The sequence below is a fragment of the Salarias fasciatus genome, chromosome 12 (assembly GCF_902148845.1).
Source record: "Salarias fasciatus chromosome 12, fSalaFa1.1, whole genome shotgun sequence".
Taxonomy (NCBI): Eukaryota; Metazoa; Chordata; class Actinopteri; order Blenniiformes; family Blenniidae; genus Salarias; species Salarias fasciatus.
In genome coordinates, this window is record NC_043756.1 from 9,513,897 (window position 1) to 9,539,843 (window position 25,947).

General features: G+C 42.3%; 1 protein-coding gene across 20 annotated transcripts in view; it reads left to right on the forward strand.

Moving 5' to 3' along the window:
- Positions 1–25,947, forward strand: part of trpm3 (transient receptor potential cation channel, subfamily M, member 3) — a 151,030-nt gene that overhangs the window by 118,084 nt on the left and 6,999 nt on the right. For 4 of the 20 annotated variants that reach the window (XM_030105805.1, XM_030105804.1, XM_030105797.1 and 1 more), the window contains 14 exons: positions 846–918; positions 5,571–5,671; positions 5,929–6,063; positions 6,174–6,224; positions 9,951–9,986; positions 10,157–10,297; positions 12,490–12,519; positions 14,539–14,831; positions 16,253–16,481; positions 19,388–19,591; positions 21,825–21,965; positions 23,210–23,338; positions 23,920–24,171; positions 25,467–25,641. In XM_030105805.1, coding sequence (XP_029961665.1) covers positions 846–918; positions 5,571–5,671; positions 5,929–6,063; positions 6,174–6,224; positions 9,951–9,986; positions 10,157–10,297; positions 12,490–12,519; positions 14,539–14,831; positions 16,253–16,481; positions 19,388–19,591; positions 21,825–21,965; positions 23,210–23,338; positions 23,920–24,171; positions 25,467–25,641 — 1,990 coding nt within the window. The remainder of the gene's footprint in view (positions 1–845; positions 919–5,570; positions 5,672–5,928; positions 6,064–6,173; positions 6,225–9,950; positions 9,987–10,156; positions 10,298–12,489; positions 12,520–14,538; positions 14,832–16,252; positions 16,482–19,387; positions 19,592–21,824; positions 21,966–23,209; positions 23,339–23,919; positions 24,172–25,466; positions 25,642–25,947) is intronic. The other 16 variants (XM_030105801.1, XM_030105809.1, XM_030105807.1 and 13 more) reach the window with 6 other exon arrangements.

Genomic DNA, 25,947 nt, shown 5'->3' on the forward strand with positions numbered 1-25,947 from the left:
GGAGGGAGGTGGGAGGAGATGGATGGGTGGTAGTAAGGATTACAGGGATAGCTCATCAGGCATTCAGAACACACATTCTCTCATACACAGCTCCCTCAAGGTGCCCTTCACACATGCACACACATGAGCGTGTGCGCCCACACATGTTAGCGCCAGGTTGTGTACGCGTGCTCGCTATATCCCACTCATAAAAAAAAAAAAAATCAGAAAATCTGGGCCATTTGTCAGGTTTTTCTCCTCAGCTGACTTTAGCTTTCATCCATCGCACCATTAGTTCATCTCACAAATGATATGAACTATGCAGCTACGGGAAAAAGTCTGACAGATGACGGCCTCAGCTGCCCTCGGAGTAAAGCACTTTCTCAAAAAATGTTCAACACAGCAAAAAAAAAAAAAAAAAGTAGCGAATGATCTGTGGTCATGCGGAGTGATAGAGGCCCATATTCATTTGATCTTTCGCTTTGTCGTGTTTTTTTTTTTCTCTCGCTCACCTCAGTTTCCTTCTCAGCAAATCCTTCCCTAAGCCGTATGTGAGTGTTGTGGTGTTCGCCGCACATGAGACGAAAGGACGGAGTCTAGAGAGGGGATACAGTACCGTACATCAGAGAAATCCCTCTCTTCTACTTTCTCTTTCCTCTCAGCACCTCAGTAGCAGGTTTTCTTTTTTTTTTTTGGTGAAAAATGAGAGCACTCCCACTCATGATGTGACTGTATGTCTTTATGCTCAAAGCCTTCATGCATTCACTCCAGCAACAATAGAATGACTCAAGTGGAAAGTCGCAAAACACTCCTCCTACAGACACACTCACGTTTGTATCTTCCTTCTCTCTCTCACTGACTCCCAGATAACAGTTTTCCGGATGGGTTCGGAGGGTCATCAAGACATTGACCTTGCCATCCTCACTGCATTGCTCAAAGGTGGGTGTGTGTGTATGTGTGTGTATGTCTGTGTGTTTGCCGGAGCACAAATCCAACAGTACGTGGCTTCCATTTCGCTGCCACCTTCTAGGAATTATGTTATTTGCAAGACTCTGTACATAAAAGAAGTGCTGTGCACTCTTTGAATGCATCCCTCACACTGTCCTAGTTTAGGTGTGTGTGCAAAACACACATCTTTGTTGTACGTACTTCAGCACACATGAGTAAAACATAGACATCTGTGCTTTTCACGTCTTCCTTAAAGCTCCATTAAGTCAGTTTTGCTGCATCACACGGCTGAAAAATTCTGAAGTATATTTGCAATGCAAGATCTGTATATTATTTTACCCTGTAGAACAAGTATTAACTTCTGCTGTATTCATGCAATTTTTTGTATTTTTTAAAGGTCACTGACTAATATCAGATAAGAAAAGGATTATTTCAGCAGAAGAGCATTAATATCACACAAGCTTTTAATTTCTGAGAATCAGGTCACAAAGTTAAAGCTTGAGGTAACCCAACGGAGGTTTATAGGTCCCATGTCAGGCAGCTATTCAGGGTCTGAGAAACATTGAGTAGCGTAAAAATTGTTCTCAGTTCAGCACAAACAATAAACTGTGTTGGGGATTGTTCCTCTGAGATGAGCAGGTAGTAATTTAAGGGCTTATATTTCTGTAGCTTCCACCTCCACATATCACACATTAATACTGAATAATCAATCTGCATGGCAGCAGCATGACAACGACTAGAGACGTGACTCAGTAAAATATACAGCATGATACTCTCATGAAGCAAATGATTACTCATGCCTTGCTTGCTGTTGGAATCTATTGATAAAAACTCATCAGTGCATGGGATCTGCAGAGCTGATGAGCGTCTGCTGCTCTTTGCATTGGACCTTATTGGATTACACACTGTAAACTCTGCCAGCCTTGAATTCCCAAAACTGAGTGATTGAAAGTCCGTTTCTGGTCAATCTCTAGTCACACATAAAATATGTATATTTATCTCAGCTCTTTGTCACAGACACTCAGAAGAGCAAAATCTCTCCTATCATCATGAGTAATAGATCATTTTTGAGATGTAAAAATGTCAAAAGCAAGCAGAATGCAGAAAATTGCAGCTTCACACATGTAATGAAAAGAACACTTGAACAGTAAGAAACTGTCTGGTTTTGTGAGGTTCCAGTTTTCGGTAGCAAATATTGCATGACCGAGTGCTAGTGAACACTTCCTCCACAGCTTCACAGCGGAGAACACTGATACATTTTTCATGCTTTTCGAAACAGGAATTTTACCTGACCTGTAATAGAAGTTCTGACTGAGGTTGTCAAACTTTAAGGACAAGAAAAAGAGAAGAAAAAGGAAAAAAAACACAATTGCTGGTTAATAGATTGTCCCCCTTGTACTGCTGTGGGGACCCAACACATCTATTCATATCAGCAACAGAAAACACCTGGAGCAAGATCCAGCTCATGAAAGACGTCTGGGTCTGCGCACCTGCTTCTTTCTCCTGCACGCAACACTGAGTCTGAGTGGTCATAATGCTTCGGCTTGTCTCGTACACACCAACACATTGTAATGCATCGACCAATAAGAACAATAGACTCATTCAAAATGGCTGAACAAATTGAAAATTTGCCACGTGGAGACATTGCAATTAAAGTAAGCTTTGACTTTTCCAAGTCCACTAACCGGCTTTCTACAATACTGTATACACACACACACACACACACACACACACACACACACACACACACACACACACACACACACACACACACACACACAGTATTCAGGGATCCATACTTTCGATTGGCTTTCAGTGGGTTGCATTGAAGATGGTTGCTGCTCTTTCTTCTCTCTCTCTCTCTCTCTCTCTCTCTCTCTCTCTCTCTCTTTTCTCACACACAGGCATGTGTACAAAGAAATAGTCTTTTGGGACCGTTTAACAATTCAGAGCATATGATTGACTATCTCAGGAATTGCTCCTCTGAGACTTTTCAGTCCACGGAGTGAGAAAGCGACAGGAGTAGTGTTTGGATGGAGGCAGACTTTAGTATAATTTATGTCTCTCAGCCAGAGAGTATGATTTCTTTTGGTGACTTATCACTCGGTGACCTTAGCCTTCATCACAGACTCTCGCTCTCTCGATCCATCCTCATGTCTTATGTATTCTGTTAGTGACATGTGTGCTGCACATCAATTTCTCTTCTCTCGTTACCCTTTTCCTGTGATTTCTCTGCGTTAGAAGTTGATACTTACATGGAGGAAATTGAAATCAAAGAGGGAGGAAACAGCATATAAAATTGAAATGAAAGGCAAGAAAATCAGATCAAGACGATGAGAGGGGAACACGAACAAAACATGCAAAACATTGCTTTATGATCAACAGCATGAGGGTCGTTTAACATGAAAGTCTCATTCTTCAGCTGTTCGAGTGAGACCTGTTAAGGCTTTTAGTGTAAAATGAAATCAGCCACATCCTGCCTGAGAGCTTCCTTAAAACATTGGATTAGACTCCTTCGCTGAGGAACTGAACCACTGCCTGAAGCTCAACAAAACGCAGCTCAGTCAGGAATACACGGTGTGAAGAGAACAGAGAGGAGTCGAGGGGAGGGAGAATATCAGGAGTGTGTGTGTGTGTGGGATCCTGTGAGGAGAGATTTAAGAGTGTTGGGAAGAGACGGAGTTGTAAGGAAAACAGCAGCCACATGGGGGTGAGTGGGGGGAGCTGGGAGTAATTGATGGTCTGCCGTCCGAGGTAGTCAATATCCTGAGGACGGGATACATAAAGTCATCTGACTGCGGTTCAGCCTCTCTGGAGGCACAGTGAAGCCACAGACCCTGTTTAAAGCAGGACCACCCTGCCTGCTAATATACATGTATTTCCACTAAATCTCTAATTAGTAGGCTCTGCATCTTATTACTGGTGCTGTTTCGGAACCCATACCATTAAGCTCCAGTAATGCTGCAGAGGCCTTAATGAGTCAGAGGGAGGACGATCGGTTCGCTTATTAAAAATCACACCAGCTTGACAACAAGGATTAATGTTGTTCGTGGCTTAACGGTACATTTTTAAAATGCTTCGATGAATTAGGCTCTTGAGTTTGTCACTTTTTGCGTTGTAAAGATAGATTATTATTGTGATCAGCAGACTGTGGTTTCTGGTTCGATCTCATGAGTCAACAGCAGCTGAAGAGGCTGCAGATAATCTCTCACAGGGTGAGTGTGAGGGCGCAATTACAAGGCAGTTCTGATTTGGGTTCATTTTGTGAGAAAAATTGAGATAGAGACGGCTTTAAGATTCATGTTTGTAATGCATTTACTTAGTTTTTGCATGTCTGTGTGGCGGGGTTTCTTCAGGTACTTCACTTTCGTCGTCACAGTTCAGAAACGTGCATTTGAACTCATTTGATGGTCATGGAAAATGGCTTTTCGTCCTTTTTGATAAGTTACAAGTCACAGAAACTTGAGAGAAATAAGCAAGGAGAAAAAAAAAAACATCTCCAATCACATTTGACCATTCAGTCAGTGATTATCATCATTCCCTTTGTTATGGAAACCATATAAGTTATGGAAGCTGTGAATCTCTCATTAGATTCACAAATGCCAGTCTGTCCTTCAGCAAACGGTAATAAAATGCAGTGGTGATAGAAGTGTCTTTTCTATACTACTTTTTCTCTTATCTGTTACGTCAGTGTGCTCTTGAATAAAGCCGAGATGTCCTTCATTCAGTATCACCATCAACTATTTGGCTTTGCTTCAGAAAAAACACTTTTTGTTTTCATATTTGATATACATAGTGATGGTCTAAGTAATTTTCAAGAACACAAGAAAAAAATAACATACTCATCCACATTTTTTGCAGAGACGTGGTGAAGCGTCAAATCTAGTGATGCGCCACAGAAAAAAGCTTTCATTCCCCAATGCAACATGTTCGACTCTGCAAATGGAAGTGAAGGTTACAGCAGAAGGAAGTGCAGCGGTGCAGCGTGATAAACCACACCTCATCAACACCAGCACATTCAGGGACAGATGGACATGTGTGATATTTTAACAGTGCAGATTGCTGGACGAGAACGTTACGACTGTGAGACTTTACAGCAGACTGCAGGTGTAAAATAAAAAGACTTGTGGCGCCGGTGCACAGGGCGCCGCACACGGTCAGCGGAGCACCGACCCTTCTGAGGCTGAAGGGAAATGAAGCCGCTGCACTTCATAAAAGCTTCACATCCACTGCAGCGGTTCAATAAAGAAACTGAAAATCATGAACGTGGTGAGTTTCACCTCAGTGAAGAACAAATCCTGTTCCAAATAACTAAAAATAAATTAATACAGAGAATCAATCAATCTTTGAGAAAATGAGAGACAAGAACATAGGAGATCACTTACACAGTTGGTAACAAAATGCCAACTTTAGATAGAAAACTAATATAAAATCTATAAAGGGGTAAAATAATATTTAAAAAAGAGACATACGGTATATATATGTTAGCATACTATATATAACTAGGAAAAAAATAACAACAACAGAAGGGTAAAATCACATTGAATCACATTGAAAGTAGGCAGTGGATATTGTCATTTTGAAAAACAGAAACGTCTTTCAGTGAAAGTGAAACTTCATCATAACCTTTTGACCCCCTCCAGGTGCCAACGCTTCAGCGCCGGACCAGTTGAGTTTGGCTCTGGCGTGGAACAGAGTGGACATTGCACGCAGTCAGATTTTCATCTATGGACAGCAGTGGCCTGTAAGAAACATGCACACAACCACATGAGTTAAAATACTGGATTTGCAATGTTTAATTCTGATAAATTAAAAGAAAATAATGTGCCTCAGCTTTGAGTTGAACACCAAATGAATTTGCAAATTTTGCTCTCAATGACATTACATAATTTTGCATGTAAAAGTGGCTGAAATGAGTGGAGGTGAATTCCAGAAGTGGCATGTCTAAGCTGTGGTTTGCAGTGTGTGAGCGCTGCGCTTGCTGTGTGGTCTCTGCCTCAGGTTGGTTCCTTGGAACAGGCGATGCTTGATGCCTTAGTTCTGGACAGAGTGGATTTTGTCAAGCTGCTGATTGAAAACGGAGTCAGTATGCACCGTTTCCTCACGCTTTCCAGACTGGAGGAGCTCTACAACACGGTAATAACAAGCACACACAGTACATACAAGCTTTTTATTTTTTTTTTTAATGTATTTCTTTTTCATTTTCTCAATACATGCTGTATCATTTTTCTCCATTTCCCCAACAGCGACACGGTCCATCAAACACACTGTACCACCTTGTCAGAGACGTCAAAAAGGTACGACCCCCCCACCGCCGCCCCTCTGGCTCCGTGGCTGTACAGACATCATATGGGAATGTCGTATATCAAAAGAGACACGTGTGACTACGTAGAGTTTCAGTTGCTTTTTCGTGGTGTGTCCTGTTACTCGGTTTGCATTGATTTGCGTTTGGAACATGTTTTGGTAGCCCTAGTTGCTGTTAACTGCAAATAGAGGGCTGGCTTTTCTCTTTCAGCTGGAGTTGCGGGCTGCAGTGGCTGTGAATAGCTATGCACGACTCTCATTTCTCTCATTACTCCTCGAGAATTTACCCTTTTTCTTTCTCCAAGGCACACGCCACCACGGCAAACAAACACCACATGTATTAAATATTGTTTTATCCACAGAAGAAGAAGTTGAGCAGAGGCCACAGTGGAACTGTTGTAAGGTTTTTGGAGAAGTCCTCAGCAGACCCACCAGTTGTCTCGGCTTTAATTAGATAAACAGCAGCTTCATTCAGAGAGGTCTGCTTTTATATCACTGATAGGGCGACTTCTTCAGTCGATGCTTTTTCACGGGAGAATACAGAACCCAGCCTCATTTTAACTCACCAATAAAACTTGAAAATCTGTAATTTGATTACATGTTACATGTGCCTTAGCTCTGTCCTATTGCACGTGACAGCTATTTGTAGAAGAAAACAACCCGGATTTCGCAGTGTGCACGTGTCTGCGCTCCAATTAGGAGTGATTCCACTGTTGAGGGATGATAGAGAGGTCAGCAACACCACCATTAGCATTGAAAGGTCTTCATTAATTAACATGTTGCTGATTGTAATCCCGCTTGCTCCTCTGAGAGTTGCTGAAGAAGTTTTGTATTGTAATCGCTTCTTTTTTTTTCCACCCGCCTCCCTGTGTAAAAAACACATCTGTAAGCTCTGTACCGCTGACGCAGAAAGGATCTGCTGCCCGACATCTCACAACTCCATTTCACTGATGTGCAACACACAGTGTGTAGTGCATGGCCTAATATCACCACCTTCTTTTTCGCAGAGCTGTGTGTAAGCTGCTGTAGTGTCGCTGGGTGTTTGTGTGTCATTGTCGTATCCTTGTACAATGCTAATTAGATTTAACTGCAGTCCCTCAGGTCGAGTCTCCATGTCATCAGTGTTTCCTTCCACTCTCATTACACTGTGAAGATTGCTGGGCCGCGCTGTCAGCAATTGGCAGTTCCGATTGTGATTCAAATTGCAGGTGTTGTGTTCGTATCGGTGTCGAGGGCCAGCGTAGGTTTAATCCGGTCCATTCGTAGGACTTTATCAAAGCTGAATCAAGAAACAGGAAAATCACGGTGGCTGGCCTGTTGGACTACAGTCCGCAAAGCCGAAATTGGTTTTCCAGCAGAATAAATCAACAGCGCTGTTCTTTGGCCTACGGTTTAAAGCGATACATCATGAATCCTATGGCTCACATTACTGGAATCTGAGTAAATGTAGATAATTAAAAATACAAGAATGAGTCTGTGATTGAGAAGATCTGCTATTAAGACGTCATTGAATTTTTTTTTTTTTTGCCTGTTATGTCACAAATGTATTGAATAGAAATACTTTATTAATCCCTAGCGGAAGTTTTTTTGTTTTTTTTTAAACATAGCTTCACATAGACAAAGAACACAGACTATTACAATCTTCATACTGAGAAGTTCAGCTTGAGGTTATAAAGGTTTGAATGAAGGTGTTGCAGTGACTGCCTTCGCTGTGAGGTGTGAAGGGAGTGAGGAGAAATTAGTGACTGTCGCTTTGAAGCAACTTCCCTGTTCCCCAGCCTGAATAAATCCAGAGTTTATCATCTGTACTGGAAACTTATGAACTGGAGCAATGCAGCTTCTCACACTCAATTTAATTTAACTGATATTAACTTTAGATTTCAAGACCACAGAGAAGTAAAAAAAAAAAAAAAAAAAAGCTGAGCTGATCAATGACTGATGCGTTTTTAATCTATATGTATTTCTGTCAACATTGTCAACATTATTGATGTTTGAATATAAAAGATTTAAGGAGACAGTCACATGAAAAGCAACAACAAAATGTCTGGGAATTTTTATATATAATATTTTTTATTGAAACTCATTTAAATAGTCTCATGGGAAATGGATTTATACTTAAACATGAATTACAGTTTCAAAGCCCTTAAATCTCTCAGATGAGAGGTCCCAGGTCTGATGCAAATGGTTTGAAATCCACTGGTACGAATGTTTCTTTCAAAACAAAATGATTTAATATCTTTGGTATCTTTCTGCTAGTTATTTGAATCCTTAGGAATAAACTCTGTATAGATCACTGGATCTGACAAGCATTTTTAATAAGCTCTCCAAATGGTTTATTATCAGCTTTTTTTCCTTTTACAGAAATTAAACTCCAAAATGAGGCGATTTAAATCCAGATTTGAAATAATTTTCTCTGTTTGAAACATTTGTTATCTAGTTTCTGAAAATATGTGAAGCCATCTGTCTGAAAGCTTAAGTCTTAATCCAAAGATGCTGATCATAATTACACTAACAAATCCGCCAAAGGGATGTTTTAAAAAGAAGAAATGAAGCATTATTGGCTGTTTTAGTCAAAGTCCGTTCATGAAAGCCATTCGAATTAGACGTGTTCGGGACCTCAGATGAATAATGCATGCCAGAAAACTCTAAAACTTCTTGCAAACGTGGGAATTATGAATGAAAACGTGTCAGATTTTCTAGCAAGCTAATTGAAAAAAAAAAGAAGAAGAAAAACTTATGAACAATTATGCAAAACATGTTCGAGAAACATCCAATGCCAAAGAAGGCAGAAGCCAAGGGAGTACTTAAGCTTTACACAGAGAAATATTCTATCCAATGGTTTCAAAAGAAATATGAATAAAGCATTAAAAACAGATTAATTTTGTCAAGTTTATTCACTCAGTTACATTGAAAAAAGCCCAAATTGTCAAGTGCATGTTGTTGATTTTCCTATCATCGCGCTCAGCCCTCCACGTAGTGGTGAAGCACAGCGAGGATTTCCAGGATGTGTGACTGCAGCAGAGTGGAAATGTTGTCAGGACAGGTGTAAAGACATCAAGCAGCTGTTGTACCTCCATGGAGAGGTGCAAGCCGGGATAATGGCTTCAGGGTGTGGGGTGGATGGTGAGGGCGCGAGGAGGAGCACCGATTGTTGACATGGTTTTAGTCCCGACATGAAAGAACCCGTGCTTCGATAATGATTCTCCCCTCCAGCCTTAATAGCTGCCCGTCTATCTTTCCATGCTATTGCCGCTCTCTCCCAGGCTAATGACTCATTTCCACTTTCTTTTTCCTCTCTTCAAGACTACATTGAACGTCAATGAGAAGATCTCATTATTTAACTTTAAAAAAAACATTATCCAAATATTAATTTTTTTTTACACTCTTTGTAATTGTCCTCGGACATTACACCCAGTGTAACTGAAACCGCAACGGGATAATTAATCGTTTCCACACTCATGCGATGAACTGAAGTCATTTTGAGTGTGGACACACTCCTGGAGGAATGCTGCGCCCGACACTGTGACCATTTCAGGTTTTCACATTCAAATCAAGATCAGCTTCGTCTTACAAACAAACGGAACAGCGGCCCGGTTTAGATAACAGTTTATCAAAGAAACTGGAAGAGAGATCTTGCCTGAGAGTTTCTGTGTGTCTCATCCCCCCCTGCCCTTGCTTATCGTGCGGTTTACTCACTGACATTGTGTGTTCTTTCCAAGCGAGAATATCCAGGGTTCAGTTGGATCTACTTCAAGGTGAATCCGATAATCACGTTTTCTCTCATAGCCAAAAAAAAAAAAAAAGCAGTTTGATATGGATTTTGTGAAGTGTGTATGACTGTGTCATTTGTTTTGTGCTCCTGTTTCGCTTCCTTTGTTAATCAGCTGATGCGGCTTGTTGCCTGTTAACGCTGTGTGGTTTTTAGGGGAACCTGCCCCCGGACTACCGCATCAGCCTCATCGACATCGGACTGGTCATTGAATACCTCATGGGCGGGGCCTATCGGTGTAACTACACCAGGAAGAGATTCAGGACTTTGTATCATAACCTTTTTGGACCCAAAAGGGTGAGTGAAACACTGCCGCCTTCATCTAATCACACTCCGCCCAGGAGTCATTACTTAAAGTGTTAATGAAGTGAGCCTCACCATCAAATTTGCCCCGTTAGTAAAAGATGAATGATAACCGCAAATCATGTTTTAATAACAAAATGTTGATCAGGGTTTGCGCACTCAAGGGTAAAATCCACCTTCCCGATGCAAATAATAATTAGCATGATGTACGTGTAAATTTGATTGATGACTGAGACATGGCAGCGAACATGAGACCTGAATGTTCAGTGTTCCATCCTCCTTAGATTTGGAAGAACGGTTGGAGAAATCTGAGCAATGTTGTATTTTATGTGCTAATTTTTGGTCTGACAAGGGCGTGTTGATCACTCTCTTGCTAAGATGATCACATTTTCTGAGATATCAAAAGACTTCTAGACTGTAATTGTCATCAGACTTTGCTTACGTAGAAATTAATACCTCAGAGTGTGGGACCAGCACCTAAGAAAGAGCTGCGTAACTCCAGAAAATGACGGTTATCGTGAGCAGAACATGATCCTTCTGATTTTGACCTTTTATATGGCTTTTCTGGATTGACTTTGCACGTTCTCTTGTACTTACATGCGTTTTCTCTGGGCGCTCTGGCTTTCTTCCTCAATCTAAAGACACGCATGCTAGAGGATTCTTGCTTAGGCTAGTTTGCATCTCTAGGGGTGTGAGCGTGTGGTTGTCTCTCTTTGTTTGCCCTAAGAAGAGCTGACAATTTTTCCAAAGCGTGCCCTGCACTTTGCGCTATGCTGATTAGTGAAATTAGCTCCAGCTCCACACAAGTCTAGTTGTAATAGAAGATGAATAAAAAGGGTCGATTGGAAAGAGTTTATCATTCTATAATTCAGTAACAGAAGATATATTAGTGTATCACAGCTTCACATTGGCTCTTTCCTAATGAGGTGTGAATTTATATATCTTTGTTTGATCATTCATCCACCGCCCCCCCCCACCCCCCCACCCCCCCTTCCTGGAGATGCCATGTGATTTCATGCAATCCAGATGATGTTGACGAGGTCAAACATAAGTGCCTCGCTTCCTCTGTTAATCATTACCACATCAGATAGCGTGTCAAGCACAGCACAAGACATGATCAGCTTGATGCAGCAAATCATCTATCCATAGCAGTGGCTTTTCATCATGTACCATTATGATCTCAAGGAAACGCACACTTCATTACACCCCTGCAGAATCTCATCACTGATTAGTACACTCAGCTGAAGTGGGGGGTGGTGATCATTCTATACTGTTTGTGCGGTTTCATGCTTTGCGCCACACGTGCTCCACATTACATGGATTTGTTCATGCTCTGTTGTTGCTGAATAACTCATACAGCACCACAGGTGTGATGAAAATAGAAACGTACGCCGCAGTGTTTCAAACAGCTCTGATGGTGCACTTTAGTATTTGAAAACTGTAGTGTGTGTGTGTGTGTGTGTGTGTGTGTGTGTGTGTGTGTGTGTGTGTGTGTGTGTGTGTGTGTGTGCGCACCGTGTACGTGTGTCCCGTTTATCTCATTGTTGAGATGGCATGGCTGCAACAAAGCAGCTGGAAAGACGCAGATAACGCGCCCAGAAAAAAAAGAAACAGGACAGAGACCAAGCGAAACGGCAAAACGGGAGAGAGGCGGCGTGAGAGAGAGAGAGAGAGAGAGAGAGAGAGAGCCAGCTTCAGTTTAACTGCGATTTTCGAGATGAACCGAGCGCACGATCACACAGAGACGTGCATGCACACACAAACACATGTTAAGTAAGAACAAAGCTACGAAATAGATGTAGATATCAAAATCCCCACAGGAGACCTGAGTTATTTTTACCAACTCAGATGATGGCTCATGAATGCATAATTCATACATGCCCTGCTTTAATACAGATACACAGCACTGTACCAAATGCACTCCGCTTTAATACATGCAAACACACAGCTGCAAGAAATAATTTGCTGTATGTATAGTACGCTACGCTGTCAGTCACAACAGCACAAAATGCCTAAACTCTGTACAGTTTCTGTTTAAAAGGAGGACGTTAAACCGGAGTTCAGTGGCGCCCTTTCTAAAGAAGATTTTGATTGAGTCCTCAAGTGTGCAGTCTGTTGTTTGTGCAGTTCGTCACACAATGAAATACATTTGACAAGGTCGTGTTCTGTTTGTTTGATTTTTCTAGCCCAAAGCCCTGAAACTGCTGGGGATGGAGGTGAGTTTAGACAGTCTTCACTCTTCCTCTCTCTCTCCTCTCTCACTCTTCTCACTTTTTTATGATTTTAGCCAATAGTCTGTGTGCAGTGTGTTGAGTCAAATAAGGGTGTTGTGTGCCTCGTGGTCTTTGCTGTCATTCATGTGCACCTCTGATGTCCCCATCGACCTGCTGTCAAATGCTGACAACAGAAGTTGATTTTAAATTCAATTCCTTTTTATTTTTTTTAGCTTCATGAAATTTTATTTTAGGTTCGTAGAAATTCCAGAGCAATTCAAAGAGACTCAATCGAATTGGCGATGACGGAGTTACAGAGTTATCATGCTCAATATGGTGTGTGCACTCACATGGCGTACACAACATGACAAATCCGCGCCATAAAGCTTTTATCGCAGCATGGGTCTCAGAGGTATTCCTATCTGACATGCATGGCTGTACATCCTTTGTGTGTCTGCCTGTTTGAAATCCACCTCCCTGTGTGTCAGTTTGTGTTTTGTCTTTCATTTGCCTATTTAAATTGACCTATTTCAGTGAATGCTTTGCAGGTTTATTGTGGGGAGCATTCATCATCCACTCCATACAGTGACCTGTCTCCAAAACAAAATGTTACATTGATTACCATAGATATTTGATTCTTGTGTTACCAAAGATTTATATTCATGAAACTCCCATTGATCTTAAATACACATAAAATCTGAAGATTTAACTCCTATAAATGTTTCACTATCTGAAATTACTGTGTAATTCACTGCAATTTTATTATACCTCTTTTGTCTTGATAATCTCCCTCAAAGTAAGGTTGAATTGAAAGTCATTTTTCAAATGGATGTAATTCATTAAATGTCAGTAGCCCTCAACGGATAAAATGTGAAGCTATCGGAGATCAATGCGGCCGAGCTGACAAGCTATTTAGAGACCAACTGGCAGTTTTGTTTCTCCAGAGTCAGTGAACAAGCCTTGAGATATTGAAGCTTCTCCACTCTCACGTAAATGAGCGCGTGAGAATATGAACCGTGTCGCTTTCTGCTGAGCGTTGTGCAGCCCCTCCTGTTTGTCACATGATTGTACTTTCACTTTGCATTTTTTTTTCTAAAGCTGCAAGGATCAGATTCAGCATTCGACCCAAGAAGACTTAAGATACGAATCCTTTGAAAGCCACCATTTAGATTCCTCACACTAATCTCATAGATTCAGGGCACGATTTGCAAAGGTGGGAGGCTTTCCCTGAAACCAGTGGCAATAAATAGCGTTTGTCAGCACACGCTAGTTACAGGCATTCACTTTAGATGATTTAAGTCCTGCTGCTTCTTCATCTGCAACGTTATGCTCAGGTACAAAATACTATAAATGCAACAAGTGTGAATCCATGGGATTGCATTATATCTTATTTTATAAGTTCTCTCCATGTACTGCGCGGTGGTGCAGTGGTTAACGCTCTGCCGTCACAGTGAGAACATCCCTTATTCGTGTCCCGGTGTACGGGCTGTTCTCTGTGGAATTTGAATTTAAGTGAATACTTGTGTCTCAGTGACCTGTATGAATTAAAAAAAGAAAGGCATTTTCTCCTTGTGTTTGCATAGTTTTTTTCTCTGGGTGTGCTCCAGTTTGCTCCCTCAGTAGAAAAATAGGCATTTGCGTGACTCTATTTGCCAGTGGGAGTGGATGTGAGTGACTGTCTCTGTGTTGATCCTGTGATTGACTTGAGATCAGGGTTTATTTGGCCTTTATCCTATTAAAGTTGAACAGGGCGATGTGGAAGAATGAATTTATTAAGTGGCAGGGAAGCCTTCCACCCATTAATGATTTTTACTTTTGCTTTGCTTTTTAAAAATGTCTTTTATTAATGATTTCTTCTCAAGCATTACAGACACCATTCACCTTGTAATTCCCTCTTCTAATTCCGCCACAAATTATATCAAGCACATGTTTCGTCCGATCAGCCTAAAACACTTGATGTCAATGAATATCATTTTAAAAAATCAATTAGAAAACACTTGTCTGTGTCGGTCCTCTCACCAGGACGACATGCCGATCCGCAGAGGCCGACAGAAGACAACACGCAAACGAGAGGAAGAGGTGGACATCGACCTGGACGACCCAGAAATCAACCACTTCCCCTTCCCCTTCCACGAGCTGATGGTGTGGGCCGTGCTCATGAAACGTCAGAAGATGGCGCTGTTCTTTTGGCAGCACGGCGAGGAGGCGATGGCCAAAGCCTTGGTGGCGTGTAAGCTTTGCAAGGCCATGGCGCACGAGGCGTCCGAGAACGACATGGTGGACGACATCTCTCAAGAGCTGAACCACAACTCCAGGTGGGCAGCGTGAATTATGCACACAGTCCTGTGCAGTTTCCAGATTAGAGTTTCCAATCCAGATTGATCCATACATGATGTTGTTCTCACCCGGGCCTGGAAAATTGAAACACCGCTGCTCTGAATGATGTATAGAAACTGGGGTCTAGACGCTTAGCGCGCCCCACGCTGCAGTGTCTATGTAAGCGGATGCACACTGACATGCCTGCCTTCCTGCGTACTGGCCCATTTCATACCGCTCCAGTCTCTCCTGGGATGTTCGTGACATACATTCTGAGGTCTAATAGCGTGCGACGTCGTTAGTCAAGGATATGCATTAAAGAAGACAGCGATGGTGGGAGTAAACGCTGGCTACGGAAATTACTGTTAATTGGAGGGGGGGGGGAAATCAGATACTACAAATAAACTATAGTTACTTCAACTTCTGGCACACAGAAATACACACAAGCACGCACAAATATACTTTCAAAGGATAACCTTGGAGTTGGCATATATTGAGGTTACTTTCCACAGAGAATTTGGCTCCCTTCCTTCGAAGAGCTTATTTTATCACATACATTTTTATATTGGAATGTAGTCTTTAGATAGATCATAGCTGTTTGAGAGCATACTGTATGTGATTTTATAAACTCCAGGGGTTATTGTGTGCATTTGGATGTTTGTAATCTCTGTTTTGTCTTTAGGGATCGCCTACTTTTTTGATATATTTGCAAGCAAGCTGCATAAACACTCTTCCAACAGTTTCCTTTCATATAGCAGAATATATTTTACATATAAGTCAACAGAAAGGAAGAGATCTGTCTTGTGTGCAGCGCTGATAATGTGTCAACTTACGAATCTCTCAAGATCTGGCACCGTTAGTCCCCTGTTTAAATTAAACGACACATCTGTGTGTGTGTGTGTGTGTGTGTGTGTGTGTGTGTGTGTGTGTGTGTGTGTGGCAGTGTGAGAGAGTGAAACACAATCCAGTAATATTTGTTTTTTTATTGTGTAGAAAGAGTTGCGTTCAGGTGTCGATACAAGAGATTGTAGTCATTTTTAATTGTTTGTTCTTTTGAAAAGTGTTCTATATTTTTGTGAGTGTATTTGCCTTCAAGAGAGTCTCGTTCAATTATATTAGCATTTTTCTCATTTTTTTGTCTTGATTAAAAAAAAAAAAGAAATTCCACATCAGCTTTGTATATTTTCCATTGTCATTTACTGATGGGTTTAATTTTCCATCATAATGAATAACAAGTATTGAAAAACCCAGTATGTTTTTCTGTGTACAAGCATTTGTATGCAAATAAAATCTCCTTGGACAGATGGCCGGCGATGTCTTGACCAGTTTAATTACATATTCGCAGTGTGGACAAAGCATATTACTGTTTCTGTTCATGACTCTCTGTGTACTCGTGTATCTCCCGCATATATTTTCCCAGAGAGTTTGGCCAGCTGGCTGTGGAGCTCTTAGACCAATCCTACAAACAGGATGAGCAGATGGCCATGAAGCTGCTGACATATGAGCTGAAGAACTGGAGCAACGCCACCTGCCTGCAGCTGGCGGTAGCGGCGAAACATCGAGATTTCATCGCACACACCTGCAGTCAGATGCTGCTCACCGACATGTGGATGGGACGCCTGCGCATGCGCAAGAACTCAGGCCTGAAGGTAATTTGACTGTTGCAGATGTTCGGGATCGCATGCAGGTGAAGAAAAAGTACGCTTACTGTCTTCAAACTTTTTGTTTTGCTTGTATCTGAATGTTTGAAATCCCCTCGCTCGGCTTATAAAGTAATGAGAAATCCTCTCTCCTGAGAAACGACTGAAGATTTGACACAAATCTCTGGAGTCTGTTGGGTGGGCTTACAGAGAAGCAGAGAGCAGTTGTACTTGATATGTGAACACCTGAGGACAGGAAGCACACACACCTTGGATTCATTTTTAACAGCTGAAGGAGAGTGAAGAAAACATGGATATCCTGTAGATCAGTGGTACTGGTGTGCAGCGGTGGCATGCAAGGAATCAGTGGTGGAGTTCTATCATGAAATACTAATGTCCTTACTTAATCTCATTGTTACAAAGTACAGAGAACAGCCTTAAAAGAGAAGGACTTCTGTAAAGTTGGGGCCGTGGCGTGATGACTCACTCTTCAGGGTTTGGTGATCGAGCATTGGAGCGTGAAAAGTAGACAGGTCACCAGTGATGCTGAAACGCTGCTTCATCTTCTCCCACTTCGCTCTGTTTACCGTTACATAATATCAGATTAGATCTTTTTTTTTTTTTTTTTTCCTGTTCGTGATAAGAGTCAAGTCTAACTTCTGCATTTCAGTTTGTAGCAGAAATGATTTCGATTAACTGGAGCATAAAGTCCAGTCACAGAGGTCTTTTGGTGTCTCTCAGGTGAATGAATGAGTAGTGCATGAATACACTGCTCAATCAAAAATCTGTTTTATTGACACATTATTATTTCATTGGGGTTATAAAGATTAAATGGTGTACTGAATGTTGCAGATAAATCGATGGCTGAAGAAAAGGATCATCCAGAGAAAGGACATTTAATGGACCTTATTGGAGACTAGGATTTTGATGAATGTCGAAGCAAGAGGAGTCTCCAAGACTAATTACACCCATAACTTAATTGGTGTGAGTCATTAAGAACTGACTCCTTCATTTTGTTCTTTCTAATTTAATTTATTTTTACAAACCTAAAATTCTGCGTTGATCTATTTTCCATACTCCGTTGCTGATCGACCTCAGGGCCGCCCTGGAGCTGGAGCTGATCCCATCTGACTATGAACAAACAGAGCAAGCATAGAATGATGGGCGGTCATTGACGCACACACCTTTGAGGAATTTGAAAGTATCTTGACTGTGTGAAGAAACCCAAGTACCTTGATAAAACCCACACACATGCAAACTCCAAAGCTGGAGTCAAACCAGGGAGACAGCGTGAGGCGAGAGCGCTAACCGCCACCCGGTTTCGCTTAAGGTTGAGTTTTGAGCAGTATTTGTTCACGTTGGTCTCCCAGACGTCTGGTGGTAGGGTGATAGGAGGCGGCTGCTCCGATCATAGAGGTTAGAGTTATTTATAATGAAGAGCTGCCCTGGGATTTGCTGAAGGCTGAGTTGACACTCATTCATACACGAGTGAGGCGGAGTGATGGGCCCGGCTGGGAAGCTTCTTCTCAGAGCACGGCAGGCTGCAAGCGCTTTAAGTGCGGTTTGGCCTTTGCAGTAGGGAGGGAGCATGACACTACAACAAAGTCATCAGAGCAGAAAAAAACTCGCATGTAATAAGCAAGATTTGGTGACCCCAGGAGTTCATGATATGCATAGTCTGTCAATGATCTGTCACATTAATTTGTGTTCACCTTTCTGAGCCAGTTCAGAAGCAGCTTCGATCAGTTTCATCACTCCTCTCAGTTTGTGGCTACTGAAGGCTGCAAATGGACTATGAACTGCAGAGATGGGTACACTGCTTTCCTCTCGCATCAATGCCCATGACACAATATTGACATTTTTGCTGTCGACCTCTTAATATGACTGATGACTGTGAAAAAAGCGGACCCATCACTTTCTGCACTGCTCACTCATTTGTCAGCGGTCACTACGGCCCCATTGCTTCGCCGGTAAACTATCACCTTCACGTAGTCGATCATCCATGCCAGTCATGTCACTTCTTCTATCACCTTAGTTAATAATTTATGGTCTTCGTTTTCTCCATTTAGGAAGCTTCAGCTCACTCTTGAGACACTCATCAGTGTGATGAAAACAGCTAAAAGTTTCCCCTTAAAATAAGGACAGCTGCTTCCCGAGATAAGAAGACACTTCATTACTCTCTATTTTCTCCATTTCCATTGTTTTTCACCTTCCTGCTGTTGTTCCAGCCTCTCTTGCTTCATACCGACTCCTCCTATTCAAATATTATGTATTTGGAGTATACAGCAGGACTTACTGCTTTATCTGCTGTTGTTGTGCGTCCCTCTCTTTCTTCATGGCACCACAGTATCCCCACTGCCAGTCTGAAGTAATGCTTTTATAATTGAGTTCCACAATTAAAGCTCTTTCTTCAGCTCTTGTAAATACAGAAGCTTTGTCATTCAGTTCTATGCAGTCTGTCTGGGGCATGATGGGAAGCTGTTCACTGGGGAGAATTTTTATTAGGAAAGTTTGGCAAGTGTGGTTGGTTCGATAGTTCCTGGGAGGAAGTTGTCTTTGACGAAATGCTAAGTGGTGAAAGAGACAATGTCAGTGTCTCTGCTGGATTCTCTTTGTTTCCATTCCAGCGGTGATGCATTCTTCCATTCTCCAAACCTGCTTCGTCCAGTTTAGGGCCATTTCGGAGGTGGACATGATCCCAGCTGACAATGGGTTGTGTTCCCCCTGGATAGGTGCCTGTCCGGGTGTCTGTTACATAACCATTACAGAGAGGCAGAATACGCACCAGGAGAAAACAAGTGAATCCAAAAGAAGTTCAAAAAAGCTCCGACGATAAATCCCGGGTCTGAAACCTTTGCATGACATCAATGACAAAGGGCCCCCTACATGTTAATCATCGTTAAACTGTGTCCCAGGTAATCTTGGGGCTCCTTCTACCACCATCCATCCTGAGTCTGGAGTTCAAGAACAAGGACGAGATGTCCTACATGCCTCAGGACCAGGAGGCCTACCTGCAGGAGAAGGAGGAGGAGGAACCTGAGAAGCCAGTCAAGGAGAAGGAAGAGGAGGACATGGAGTTCACAGTAAGGTCTTACTGTGAGACGCAGTACAACTCCGTGGTGAGAGAACCCACCTCAGCCCAGCATCTCAGAATCTATACACATATCCAGACAGGCAGATACACACACCCCAGAGTTAATCACTGACTGCACAGCTCAGATTCTGTGTCCATCTTGTCTCCTGTGGACCAGTTTTAAGCAGTGTTGTTACCGTCCACAATGAGATGACCCACTCTCTCTTTCACACACACACACACAGTTTTTTTTTCCCACTTGTATCTTGATTCTGGCCAGCTGGACCTCTCCAGCCAAATTGGCCTTTCCTGTTTCTCGTTGTCTCAGCAAAGACATGGTTGTGGAGTTGTAGCGTCTCAGTCTGTCGCCGCTTGTGGGTTCCCTCGTGTATGTTTCTCCTTCCATCTTTCTCCCCTTTCTGTTCTGCTCTCTGCCTTCTTCTCCACTTTCCCCTCTTGTTCTTCGCCCAGCTCTCTCTTTGCTTCTTTTGTTTCTTTTTCTTTCGATCTTTGGTTCTGCAGCCCCCTTCTACCCTCTTGCTTTCCTTCTTTCTCTCTCTCTTTTTCTCCGAGCTCAGGTCTGATTGAGGTACTGTACTGTATGCTAGCCGACTGCTGCCCCTCACTCTCTCCCATCGATGATGGCTTGCTGCAGCATACCACTCAGCATGTCGGCTGTTGAGCATGGGAGGCCCAGGCTTTTGCATTATATAACCGCCATGTCCGCCTGCTGCTGCAGAGCTTAAATCATGCAGAGTCTGAGCACCTTCTCCCAGCTCACAGTGGAAGAGTTGGTCCATCTGCATAGGCACGGATGTACAGCAGGACTAGGATCCGTTCAGTTTCAGTCCAATCAATTCTGGTGACGATGACTAGATCCACTTTGTGCATTTAAGGGACAACTGGAATTTTTAAAGCTTTTTTTTTAATACACGAACTGGATCTAGGGTTGTCCCACTAAGCGATCGAACTGAAGTTGAACGCCTTTCTCCAGCACTGTACATACTCTCCATCTGCATTGAGCACAGCCAGCAAGCCAGTGCAAACTTTCCAATTAAGCGGACATTTCACATTTGCATTCTTTGAGGGACTCTGGTGTTAAGCAAAGTGCCCTCCGACCAGAGGATGCATTTGCAATGAACCACTTTCTTTTGCCCTGGCTTCTGGCTGCACAAATGCACTTTCAGACACTTATGAATCAGACCAAGATTCATACAGATCTACACACTGCTATACCACAGAGGGAGATTGTATTGTTTAATCCTCAGACGATTTAGGCAAACCACACTGTTGTAAACGTAAGACCTTGTGAAAGTTCGTGTCCACCTGATACTCAGATAAGGTGCATGTTCGATGCAGTGAAGGCATGGTGTGATTTAAACACTGGCACTTGAATCTGTTGATCCCGATGGCCCTGTCTGTGTGTGATTGGGACAAAACTTTTACTGTATTTGTTACAAATATTTAAATAAAGAAATAGCCATCTTTATTCTTTCCAAATAGACACTTTTGTTATGATTTTTTTTTTTTTTTTGCTGAATTCACAGCAGAGGTATTGTCAATATTGTACAAGTTGTGAGTCCTGGGAAGGTAAACAAACTCCTTACATTTTAAAGTTTGAATCAGTCTTGAAAGTTGAATCTTTGCCCAGGTCTGCAAAAGTTTTTTGCTTTGTATTACAATTCTACCAATAAGCTCCCTCGGAGGTCTGGTGTTGCTTTGACATTAAGACCATGACCCATAAAAACAGTGGGCTCCGAACCCTCTCTCATGGATAAGGAAATGTGTCCCAGATAGAAATGAGATATATCTGTGTCTTATCTTTTTCTTTCCTTTTTCTGTCTTCTTCTTGTCGTTATCTCGTCTCTCTTCTGCCTCCCAATTGTTGTCTGAGACACAATCCATGAGTGTCCATGTCCTCGTCATTCTGTGTTGCCAGCCTTCACCTGAACTCCACCTCCAAACACACATTTCACATTTTTGGAATGATGGCATTGCCTGTGCTTGCTTCTTTAATTATGGTATTCAAACAGTTGTAGCTCCTAATGTAACCATCTGCCCCCCCTTTTTTTCTTTTTTCTCCTTATTTCTTTGTTTTCCTTCTCTTCCCATATTTCGACCCCTCTCTTCCACCTACATGTCCTCCCTCTGCATCTCTATGGACTCCTCCCCCGCCTTCCCGATCCGTTACTTTCCTCTTCCCACACTCTCCATCCCTTAATCCCCCACACCTTTCGCTCCTTCCTCCCTCGCTCCGTGTGGGGTTTGCATTTGCCCAGGCGATGCTGGGTAAGGTAACCACAGAGACATCCAGAAAGAAGGATGTTGAGGAGGTTCAGAACCGCCACCGCCTTATCCCCATGGGACGCAAGATATACGAGTTCTACAACGCTCCGATTGTCAAGTTCTGGTTCCATACGGTCAGTGTCGGCTCCAGCAGCACCACCCACATACCCCCGCTTCCTGTTGGCGCTGTCATCGCTCGGTGTATTTCTGCGGCTGCCGATCCCCGCAGTTAGCTCCGACTTTCACACTGCCTCCATTGTCATTAACCTCCTGTTCAACCATGTCATTACCCAGCTTTACTGGGGTGGGAGAGTTAAGTGTGTAGGAGATGTGGAAACTGATGGAGGCGGAGTGGTGAAGAAATAACTGGAGAATGAAAGAAAACGAAAAATCTAATCACACAAGAAGGTTTTCTATTGACAGCGTAGATAGGCAGGGAAACCTCTGGGTCATTGCGTTTGCCACTGGATTAACCGATACAACAAATAAACGTCCTTCGATTTTAAATTTATCATAGCGGCTAAGTGTGTTTACTATGGCACTGTAGTATCTAGAATCCATAACCCACTATGTCAATGTGCGCATAGGTTCTGGTTTGTACAGTGGCTGCTGCTGAGCACGGTGTGTGTAAGATTTGATTCACGCTGATCTTTTGTTTTCCACACCCTTGTCTTGGGCTCCTTCCATTTACTCACCCAGTAAAAACATCTCTTTAACACCAGCAGGGATTTCACTGTTTGTTTATGCAGCGAAAATATTTTGACTGCCCCTTGTTTCATCTCATTTTCCTCACTCTGGCTATTTACTCCCTCACTCCTCCCTTCCTCTCCCTTCTGCCCTTCAGGTTAAAGAAAAAATGTTCTGCTGTGCATTGAAATGACTGCACTTGTAAAACAGATGTCAGCTTTTCTCTGAGTCGGGACCCAAATTTATATTCATATTTCTCACCTGATGTTGAGTGCTGCCTTTTTTTGTGTGATAGGAGTCAATTGTGTATGGGAGACTAAGTGAAAACGCATCATTGCAGATCATTATAATCATTTTATCCGTCTCCCTCTGGGGAACGCTTTATTTGTGGCTGGAAAAGAAAAATTGTTCTTTCAATCTGGAGTTTAAATACTTGAATTTTCTCCTGTTCTTCTAAATTTATTGGTCTGTGTAGCATTACTGCAGTACTCCCCTAGTCTGTTTCCGTGTATGAAATATAGATGAACAATCCTTGAGGTATAAGCTAACCCAATCTTGATCCAAATTATTATTTTTTTGCTGCGTCAGGGAGAGGGGTAAAAATGGTCAATCCTCACCTTTCTAAGTTGAATTACAAACACAAGTACATGTCTTTACGATGTGTTCTCTGGCTGTTGTTTTCTGAATGCAGATGGCCTATGTGGGCTACCTCATGCTGTTCAACTACATTGTCCTGGTCAAGATGGACCTGTGGCCATCTCCTCAGGAGTGGGTAGTCATTGCTTACATCTTCACCAACGGCATTGAGAAGATGAGAGAGGTACAGTAGGTCCTAGCGGTGGCCGCTTGCAAGTGTTTTACTGTAAATGCAGCACCGTGTTCACTCAATTTGCATTTCTTCTCTGCTGCACAGAGAACTGAAGCCACTCGGTCCGTCACCATAATGTCACCTTTAGTTTTATTTCGGGGATCAGATTTATCAGATTATCATGCAGTAGATGATATATAGAAATTAAAACTGGTGGATTTTAAATACCCCAAAAAAAAATGTTAAAGACTGGGTTAACTGCTGTTAGAATTAGGTGAATATGAATAGAAATAAGTAAACAAAGAAAGATTTATGAAAATGTAAATAGAGATACAGTCATGTGGGCTAACTGTAATCTTCAGCCTCGCTCTGTGGCTTTGTTTGTACAGTAGGTATATGAAATGCATGAATCATTGTGTCACATCAGTGTAAACTGCACCGTGAAGCCTCCTGATTGGTGAACTCACACTGCCCTCTCGTGGTGACCGGGATGGAGTGCACATCTGATGGCTTTCTCTTTACTCCAGTCCGTCTTTGAAGTCTCGTTTTCTTGATTATTTTTTTTTCTTTGTCCCCTTCAATCTGTCTTCCAGATCCTGATGTCAGAACCTGGGAAGTTGTTACAGAAGGTTAAAGTGTGGCTTCAGGAGTACTGGAACATCACGGACCTCATGGCCATTCTCATATTCTCTGTTGGCATGGTTCTGCGTCTCCAGGAGCCGCCGCTCATGAGCTACGGGCGGGTCATCTACTGTGTCAATATCATCTATTGGTACATCCGGCTGCTTGACATCTTTGGAGTCAACAAGTACCTGGGTCCCTATGTGATGATGATTGGAAAGATGGTAAGGCGAGACACAGGGTGTGTGTGTCAGTCTTTTCTATCTACCATATGAATTGCAGTTAAGTCCCCATTATGTATTTTTCACTTTATCTCTTTGCCCTCTAACCTTAGTATTATTTACACTGATTCTTAGCTCACAGAGGTCCCTGATTACAGGGATTTAATCTCTAAGTGGTTTGCAAGCCCACACCTAAAAGAGAGCTCTTGTGCCACTTCACCTTGTTTGATCTCAGTGGGTTTAAGATCAGAGAGTCTGATACACACATGGAGACAAAGCAAGGGAGCACATCAAAAAACATGAATCTGTGTTTGTCTGATGCTCAGCCGTCTGTGGAGTGGGCTGTTTATCGCTGGACACCAACACTTTGATATGAAAATCATCAATTTGTTTGAGAATGCTTTGGATCTGCATTAAATGATTAACCTCAAATTATGCAGTGAAGCTGCAATGCAAGCCAGTTTGAAATATTAGCAGTCCAGACTGTGAGGGCAAATTTCCTCAGAAGTATTTCTGTGTAGTTCTCCTCCAGGTAGGAGCCATCTCAAAGCAATTAATTCTGATCAACTGGACCTGGTCATCTGTCTTGGATGACATTTTGCTCCCTAATGAAAGTGGCCTCATCAATTCCCTGCTGTTCCCTTGACCAGACTGGTTTGTCAGACTAGTGAGGAGCCCAGCGTCTTTCAAGGCATGCAACCAGTTGACCTGATTTATCTGCTTTGAGATGCCTCCCACCTGCGCGACTGAGAACATACATAGAGGTACTCTGGAGGAAGATTCCCTTCAAAATGGAATTATACCTCATTATGCTTTAATTAGATGATTAAAACAAGATCAGAAGCTTCAGATTGACTTTTAAAGTTTAATTTTACCAAGTATGCCTTTCAGATTTCCAGAAGACGGTGAATGACAGTTCACTTGAAAGAGACATTCTCTAACTGTGAATTGCTGCATTTTAAATTAGCCTGGAGAGAGGCTGCCCCCTCAGTGCTTTGACTTCCTTAATCAATCTGATATTAACCCTAATTAAGCGCGTTTTAATATTATCTCTAGGTTTCATTCCAGATCAAGTTAAATTGAATTTTAATAGACCAGTGACGACTGCGAGGAGGAGCAATCAAAAAATGCAAATGCGGACTATCGTTCATCTCACTTTGGGAAATGCAGCTGCAGCTGTAACATAACAGGCTCCTCTCCTGTTTCCTTCCAACAAACACGTTGTTTCCCATTTTTCTCCTAAAAGAGCCTCCCTTTCTCCTTGTAACCACCCTCCTCTGCCTCCCTCTTTCCGTCAGATGATCGACATGATGTACTTTGTCATCATCATGTTGGTGGTGCTGATGAGTTTTGGGGTGGCCCGTCAGGCCATCCTCAACCCCAATGAAGACCCCTCATGGATGCTCGCCAGAAACATCTTCTTCATGCCTTACTGGATGATCTACGGAGAGGTGTTTGCCGACCAGATTGACCGTAAGTGCAGGGCCGGAGTGTAAAACAATTGATATTTGTGGATTCATAGAGGTTATAGGCCCAGCTTCTGAGGAGGGAATCAGGAGTAGCATGGCTGAATATTTGAATATTATAATAGATAGATAATAGATACATTTTAAATATGTAATTTTGCGGTGTGTAAATCACATTGAATTTCCTATTTTAGTGATCATGATTTCTGACCAATTCTGTTCCTTACAGCACTGTCTGCCTTATCTTTCCCACATAAGAACATTAATGTGTATTGTCAGTTTTAAATCTTCACGTTATTTTATATGTAGATGA